Genomic DNA, 8,912 nt, shown 5'->3' with positions numbered 1-8,912 from the left:
GGGGGGGGGGGGGGGGGGGGAAGCATAGCAGCAGCACAGGTGCTGGGTGGCAGCAGCTACTGCTGTGCACAAGCTCTCCCCTGTCTCCCCTCTGTGCCTGGCTGGCCAACTGGAAATTCCAGTTAATGAATTTCCAGTTAGTTAAATACCGGGTAGCAGGGATTTTACTGTACTTCATTTAAGTGCAAAGCCTCAAGACTGAAAGTGGACTATTCACTTACCAAACTCAATACAAAACTTAATGAGAAATCTGAACTAAGTTTTTTTTACACTTCATTAAAGGCTCATTATCTAGTTTTCCAGAATACCATAGACAGGGATCTACTTAATTTGCAGTTTGGCAGGTTGTACAGAAACCACAAAAATCTGGGATTGATCAAAATCAACAACAAAAAAAATAATTTAAATGCTTGCTCCCCAGCGGGAGCCAGCAGTCCTCACTGCCGGGAAGCGAAGGTGCTAGCTGGCAGGGCAACACGAAGGACAGCAGGAGAGATGGCTGCTGCCCCCTCATCTCTCTTCCCCACACTGGGGACACTCTACCAGTCAATCAACACTGAGGCCTAGGGCTGCCACAAAATGACCACAGAATTAGAACCCTGTCATGATCAACCACTGAAAATTAGTAAGTACCCCTGCAATTTAGGTAGACCCCTAACCACAGGTTTTCAACAGCCATCTTAAAACCGACTGAAATTGGTGAACTGATTAGAAGTCCTCAATTACATAGTTAAATGAGTACAATTATATTACTAAGTACATTGGGGAGTTCCTATGAATTTGTGCACTTTAACTGATATTCAGACAGCCAATGTTTTATCATATAAACAGGCAAAAACAACACAGACTGAGGTGTAGCATTCAAAGCCTAATGTATTTCCTCCCCATCCTCAGGTAACCAAGTACACCATTTATTTTTATGAACTGGGAATCTTCTTTTGCCAATGATGGCCATTTACCTGGATCCAGTCTTCACAGGATCTAACCTGAAATTGGATTTTGATTTCAAAAACTAACTTAATATCAGTAATGAAAAGCAGTTGCCAAAACAACAACCCTTTCTGTGTTCATTTTATTATGCAGTAGCAAGTACTAAATTAAAATGGCAATACACACACAGAGGATGGTATTCTTTCATAAAAATATGCATCATTAGAAAGAATCAGAAATAGAGTCACCATTAACTGAATCAAGTAATGTACCTATAGTCCATTCACTGAAGCTGTAAGCATATTTGGTGATACATGAGTACAGAAAGAGAATCTGTGGCACATGCTTCCTCCCAGGTGAATAGTCTATCAAATGATTAATGAAATGCTCCATATATGCAAAAATCAAAGAAAGACATGGTACCATTCTCCTCATTTTAAAAATGGTGGTTTGTAATTCTTCAGAATTTTAGTACTCAGAATTTCAGATGCGTCATGATTCTTTTTTCCTTGAGGAATCTTTCCTCACAAGCACTAAAGCAACCTGCATTACAAGCTTAAATGGCAAAAAACAAAGTTTAACTTATAGCCAGAACAAGTTATTTACCTGGTTACTTTGATGGTGACGGAATATAGTTACGCTTCCAGTTGATGAAGCAGCTACAATTCTCTCTTGATCCAAAAACTAAGAAGAAATACTTAAGCTTACTACTATGAACATGTAACAACACAGAAACAACAGGTTTGGCATTACAGTAGTCTAATTACTAGATTTCAGAGCATGCACATAAATTAATGTTTGAAAAATGTATTTCCTCCCCTTCCCTCAGAAGAAATTACTTGATTTTTAATATTTTGCCATCTACTTGTTATTAAAATAATTATAAAAAGAATATTGAATATTTTACCTGCATGTCCATAACATCACCATAGTGTCTGATATCACATAACAACTGTGGTTCTCCTTGATATTCCCCATTGGGGGACACACTTTCAACAGCTCCAACAGACCAAATGGAAACCTTGTTTTCCTGTAGGAGAAAAAGCATCACTAGATTAGTGATGCTGGTTTATTAAAAAGGTTTGGACACATTTGTCAATACATCAACAAAGCTTTTAGCCTCTTTCAAGGACCAATATTAAGAAAAACTACCATCAACAGACATCACGTGCTAACACCCCAGGATAATGAGCTCTAACAGTCAATGACAAAGCTAAGGAACACCAGGAGCAAAGGGACTAAAAAGGGCTAAAAGACCTGCTGTGATCCAAATGCTTTTAACAGCTGACAATGACTGACAGTTCAGAACCAGTAGGACTTTGCTTCCTATGCGGGCAAGACAGCAAAAAAACCAAAGCACAACAAAAAGTCTGTTGGGAAACCAGATCTCCTCAGCCAGAGACACATTCTGTACGGAAAGTTAAGGGATTGCCAACTGAACAAAAGGCTGAAGGTAGAAAACTGTTAATAGAGGCAGAGGCTGCAGCTAACAACTGTGGGATCAGTCTAATGGGCTTTTTAGGTAACCGATCACAGAACTGTAGAAAATGAGGGTTGGAAGGGACCTCTGGGGGTCATCTAGTACAACCCCATGGTCAAAGCAGGACCACCCCCAACAAGTTCATCCCAGCCCAGGCTTTGTCTAGCCAGGTCTTAAAAACCTCCAAGGATGAAGAGTCCATCACCTGTAGGTAACCTATCCTCCTAGTGAGAAAATTCTTCCTAATATCTAAACTCAATTTCCCTTGGTGCAACTTGAGACTGTTGATCATGGCTCTAATCTTCCACCACTGAGAACAGTCCAACTCCATTCTCTTTGGAACCACCCTTCAGGTAGTTGAAGGCTGCTATCAAATCCCCTCTTGGTCTTCTCTTCTTCAAAACTAAATAAACTCAGTTTCCTCAACCTCTCCACAGAAGTCATGTCCCCCAGCCCCATAACCATTTTTGTTGCCCTTGTCTGAACTCTCTCCAATTTGTCCACACCCTTTCTGCAGTGGGGGGCCCAAAACTGAACAGAATACTCCAGATGTGGCCTCACCAGTGCTGAATACAGGAGAAGAAACATTTCCCTCTATCTGCTAACATCACTTCTAATGCAGCCCAGTATGCTGTTAGCCTTCTTCCCAACAATGGCACACTGCTGGCTCATATCCAGCTTACTGCAACCCCCAGGTCCTTTTCTGCAGAGATACTGCCTAACTAGCCAGCCCCCAGCCTGCATGGATGTTTCTTAATAACAAACCTACTTAGTAAATTAACTAAGAGGCTGAACCTTTTCTACCCAGCAGAAAAAGCCATAACCATGAAGGTGCACGTACACCTTACAGGGTCGTATCCTCCCCACAACAGGAGACTTCGTTCACATACCACCCCACCACCACGAAGGCACACACGCACACGGGAGCGAGCCGGGAGGAGAAGCGCGGGGGCGACCAGGCACACCCACACGCCTGTAACAAAGCGAAGAGGTGCAGTGCCCCAAGAACACAGGAGCTCGGGGCTGCCCCAGCGCAGGGCCAGGGACACAGCCGTGTCCCCTAGTTCCCAGGCGCCAGCCCGACCCCACCCCAGGCCTCTGGGCGGGCCAGGACCGGCGCCGCGCCGCCCAGCCCCAGACCTCGTTGTCCCAGGAGCCGGTGGCGAAGAGCTCTGGCGGCTGCAGCGCAGTGGCGGGCGCGGGCCGCCATCGGACCTTGCTCAGCTTCTGCGACACGAACTTAGCACACAAATCCTCCATGCCTGCGCGCACCCGCCACGCCACACCGCCCCACCTCTTCCGCTGCTGAGCGCGCCCTCCCATTGGCCGGGAGCCGTCCCGGCAGACGGAGCGCGAGGAGGGACAAAACGGTGCCGTAGGAAGGGGCGAGGGGCTGTTGCGTGGCCCGAGGGCGAGGGGAAGGGGAGGCGCGCGGAGGTTGCCCCGCGCCACCGGTAGCTGGAGCATTGGAGATAGGCGCGGAGAGGTGAGAGTGAAACTGCTGAATGAGGACGTGGGCGGCTCGGGGGAAGGGGGTGCGGATGATGCCACGTGTGTTTTGCTCCAGTTACCCGTAAACTAGAAGATGCGCTAAGTGGCCGCGGGCCAGGAGTTGTTACTCTGTTGAAGACTGAAACCAAAGCAGATGTCACTTCACTGGAATGTGCTCCAAGCAGCCTGCAAGGCTGTAAAATAGGAGCTTAGTCCCCAGGAGCCGTTACTGGACAGCGCCTTGCACAGCACGGGGCCGCTGGACTGGTGAACGTGGGGGCTGATGAGCGGAGGGGCCTTAGCACCCTGGAGGGAGGAGTGGGGAGGGTTTACAAGGGATCAGGTGCTTTGGAATGAGCCGTGAAGTCAACAGACCCCCCCCTCCCCCAGCACTGCCTGACTAAACATGCAGCTGCCACTGTCCTGCAGTTGGTTTTAACCTCTGGGTGGAGCGGGAATCAGAAGTGTGCCAGGGTACCCCCCACCCCTGGATCCACCCCTGAAAGCACATATATATACCTTGAAGAACAGGCAGGCCCATTCTGAGATGATGGATAGTTACATAGGGTATTTATTCTTAACAAATCTATGCTGGCTATTAATGACCACCCCTTCCTTTAGGTACTTAGACGTTTGACTGTTTTATAATTTAGTTTGGCAACTTTCTGGGGGAAATATCTTGGCCTGTATCTAGTCTTCTGGGACTTCACCTGTCAGTTATGACTTAACAGATCTTTTTGTCAGAACTAGATTTTTGCAACTTGTTCCTTCAGAAAACTGGGATAAATCCTGTTGGGTGCAGATGACTTTAATTCAGGTTGGTCGAGGGATCTCAGATGTGCTCTTCACTTATGGTTATAGTCCTTCCCTTCTTTGTCTATATTTTGTTAACTGTTTGGTCACAGTTTGTTTTTATTGTGAAAACTGAGGAAAAGCACTGAGCAACTCTTCCTTCTTTGCACCTTTCATTAATAGATTACATGCACAGTGGACCACAGTTCTTGGTCTTTTTTCTGTCTGTCTGAAATGACTAATTAGAGCATCCCTTCTGATCGCTGGGAATGGTCTGTCTGAGAGGAAAAATGATGATAGATCTAAACTGACACTTTTTTAAATAAGGAGAATATTACCAGGAAATAAAACCCATCCAGAACTAACAGCTGACTTGCTTTACCCAGGAACATGCACAAGAATAGTTACTCTGTTGGCACACAGGTGATTTGTGACTGTCATTTAAAACAACCAGTAAAAATACTGTACTTCGTTTGCTTCACTGAAGTGTCCATCAGTAATGCAGTATTGGCTTTCCTTCTTTCTCAGTTCCAAAATGTATTATAATAATAATAAATCTATTGACTAAATGTATTATTTGTTTATGGCATTCAAATAACTGCAGAGGATTTAGTAGTGACCCTGCCAGTCTGGTGCTGATATCCCCAGCTTGGAAAATAGAATCCTATTGTTTTTTTTTTCCTCCACACTTCATTTTTAAATACAACTGTGAAGTCATGAAAGTTGGCAGAATATGCCTGAAATGCACAAATAACACTCTGCAAATTCACCTCTATTTTTATCCCCATCTCTAAGATCCTGATTTTTGCAAAGACTTATCATTGTGCTCTGTTAAGCATATGTGTAAGCCTTCTCAAGATCCCTCTTTAAATGCACTATTGCCAGTGACCTTTATAATAACTAAGCTTCTCTTCTGTACTCTTGTTCTGAAGTTATTACCTATAATAATCTTCCTTATCTCTCTTTCCTCCGCCATCATACAGAACGCTAACGTGTGGAGAATACAAAAATTCTGCATTATACTCTCACAAATCAGGTTATACAAAACCACTGAGAATGAGAGATGTGTGAGAGAGAGTTCCTTAAATCATTACATCTAAAGCCAATTCACCCTCCTTTTGACAACATTTGCAGAAAGGAGTGGTTTTAAAATTGAGAAAAATCAAGCTTCATTATTCAGAGGTCTCATGAAACAAGAGAAATCTTCACATAATCAGTGGACTGGACCAATAGGCTTTGAAGTAGGTTTCCTGTGATCCTAGTGCAGAGTTTAGAGCCAGCTGGCCAGTTCCCTTGATTACAGAAAATGAGCCAGTTTCCCCAATGCTGGCCAGCTTAAATGGAAGCAGCAGCAGCTGTGTTCCTAGATGTTAGTGTATAGGTTTACATGTACAAATCAAACCTTAGAGGAGTTATCTGACTCTCAGAGGACAGAGATTTAATTCAAGTAATTGAGATTTGATTATTGATGTTTGGGGAAAATTAAAACAGTTATATTAAACCTGCATGCTATAGAGGCATTATCTACCCCACTTCACCCATCTCCCTCTCACTTGGGTGCCTAAATGGCTGTACAAGCATGCATTCTGAGATCTGCTGTAGAGTGACTTAATAGAGAGACATCTCTAGATCTTTTCCCTTCAGAGACTGATGAGGTCCCTTGCTGCCCATTCACTGTGCTAGAGGAGAGGGGCATAGGAGCTGTGCACAACATCGTTCTAAAAATTACTCTGTTCAAACTATTTTTGATATACCTTTTAAAGTTGTAATCATCATGGACCTGCAGTACTGCCAGGTAGACTTTACAAGCACTAATCCTTATGTTCTGGATAACTTTTCATTTGTGTTGAATCAGCTTGCTTTTGTCCTCTGGCAAATTTGCATTACACATTGCTTTTTCAGATCCTCATGTAAATTATACAGTGTTGCATGCTCCACTTAGAAGTGGCAGAGAGTCAGTGGGGTCATTTTATATGTTTATGCATCCGTCAAACTTTATTTTTCAGACCAAGGTGTTCACATATTTTCACTGCAATGTACAACACTAAATGATATTCACTGAAAGGGTGGTAATGCCATAGTATATGGAATTATTGACACAGGTTTAATAAGCAAGCAGAGCTGGCACCCTGGGCAAACCTAGCATTGTAGAACAAGTCCTAGATTAACTTTGATGGAGTGTTCAGTATTATGAGCATTCTGTGCCATCCACGGCAGTGATACTCAGCTGGGATTCATTCTGTGAGATTCTTTTAAGGGTGGCACAGGGTGATGCACAAGATTAGCATTGGTAAGTGTGCAAACACCTACACAAGGATTCACAAGATAAACCCAGAGATTTCAAATAGGAATCTATAATGTCAAAAACAGTTCTGACCTCTTGTGGTCTTTCTGAATTCTTGGTAACAGAAGACTTGCTCTATTATTTTTCCATATTAAAAAAAATAAATGAAAGCTAAGAGCTGGCATTTTCTGAACAGGATGACTTGAATCTAAAAAGGTTGAGACCCACTGATTCAACAGTTCTTGCATCATATATTGACAGCAGTCCTACCTGTCGTAACCAATTCTAGAGTAAATATGTTGAAGCAGTTCTTTTAGCACTCATAGCAATTGTAGTAGGAGGTAGTATAACAAGGGGTGGGCAAGAGGAGCACCTGCCCCAGGTGCCAAGTTAGGAGGGATGCTGGAATCTCCTTCCACCCCCTGCAGAGCCTGTGCCCTGGCAGCAAGAGCAGTACCACAGCTTACCCAAGTCAGGAGCTCTAAAACAGTCTCTTGCTGCTGTTGCTAGAGCAGCTGCTGCTGCTTTAGGAGCAGCAACTGGGGTGGACAGAACACGTGGCAGTTGTGGTGGCAGTAGCAAAGTTGGAGACAGTTTAGGAGTTCCTAGCATGGGTATAACTTCTGTGCCCTCTCTGCCCCCACTCTCAGCACCACATGACCTACTGCCATGCTCTTGTAATGCTCCCACTCAGAACCAGTGTGGGCTTCTCCACCTCCTCTAGGAACTGCACCCTGTCCTGTGTTGTTTTCTCCCACTTCCTGTTTTCCCACAGGGTTTGCCCAGGGTGCCAACTCTGCTTGCCTGTCAATATAGTCTCAGTACATAGTCACCCCAAGGAAAACAGTATAGGATCTGCAAGCTATCTAGCAAAATTTGCAACAACCAGTGGGACACTTTGATGCACTGAGGGGTTTTTTTGCTAAGTCCTTGGAACTAGAAAATAAAGTGTTAAGTTTTTCCTCTGTTGATAGTTTTCCCTCTTTGCCTTAGGAAGGCTTGATCTTAGGATCATAGTGTCATAGAGAAGTGGGGCTGGAAGGACCCTCCAGATGTCATCCAGTCCAACCCCCTGCCTGACACAGGATCATCCCTAATCCATCCCATCCCCAACCCCCTGGCTGATCCAGGATCATCCCATATAAATCCATAATCTAAATTCTACATAAGACTACCCTCAACCCTGACACAACACAGACCTAACACCCTAACCTGCCACAGGTAAAGCAGTATACTACCTCATACTGATCTGGCTTAGGGTGCAAGGTGAGTTTGACACTTGTGCTCTTGGGGAACCTGAACTTTTTGTACCCTCATGTGGGAGCCAGGATTCATAGAAGCCTTGCCATTCTGGGGGGCTCTTGGCCTTTTCCCTGTTCCCTGTCCTTTTGCTAGGACCTGAGGGGAGACAGAAACTCTTGTGTGACCAGAGCCCCTCTTGCTCCCTCCATGTGAGTAAGGCACTGAAGATAGCCCTAAAAATAACCAGATGTAAACTTATGAAAATCAGGACATTCAAAATTAAGGTACAGGTCATCTATGAATGTGGTAGGGGGAAATGACCAGGCATTAGGGGGAGGGGGCCAGCATGAAGCAGGGCTAACTGCTTGGCTGAGAAGGCGTAGACAAAGCAGATGCAAGGAGATCAGTTGGAGGGGGAGGTGTTAAGTGAAGGTATGGAGTCTTATTCTGTGTACAGCTTGGACTACAGAACCAAGAAAGTGTTCAGCCCCCTAAGAAACTGCTTTCTGTGACATATGGCCACAACAGCAGAAGGTGCCAGACAAGAAAGGAAATCTTCTCATGTGCTTATAGCTTCTAAAATGCTAATGGCTTAATGGGACAGAAAGAGGAAAGGTGAGCTGAAAGTGGTGGCAGCGAGGACTATACATTATTGTGGGGGGGGGGGGGGGTCTGCAGAAGGGGGGATGCCAG

General features: G+C 44.6%; 1 protein-coding gene across 1 annotated transcript in view; it reads right to left on the bottom strand.

The window, feature by feature from the left end:
• The window catches only part of NUP43 (nucleoporin 43), a 12,134-nt gene extending 8,415 nt beyond the window's left edge, over positions 1-3,719 (bottom strand). The window contains exons 1-3 of the mRNA XM_019527547.1: positions 3,551-3,719; positions 1,838-1,960; positions 1,537-1,614 (exon numbers count right to left, since the gene is read on the bottom strand). Of these exons, the coding sequence (XP_019383092.1) occupies positions 1,537-1,614; positions 1,838-1,960; positions 3,551-3,670 (321 nt within the window). The 5' untranslated portion in view covers positions 3,671-3,719. The remainder of the gene's footprint in view (positions 1-1,536; positions 1,615-1,837; positions 1,961-3,550) is intronic.
• Positions 3,720-8,912: the final 5,193 nt, after the last annotated feature.

The sequence above is a fragment of the Gavialis gangeticus genome, unplaced genomic scaffold, assembly GCF_001723915.1.
Source record: "Gavialis gangeticus isolate Ggan-Ray unplaced genomic scaffold, GavGan_comp1, whole genome shotgun sequence".
Classification (NCBI taxonomy): Eukaryota; Metazoa; Chordata; order Crocodylia; family Gavialidae; genus Gavialis; species Gavialis gangeticus.
The sequence above is the reverse complement of the archived record's forward strand: the minus strand, read 5'-3'. Positions and strand labels throughout refer to the sequence as shown.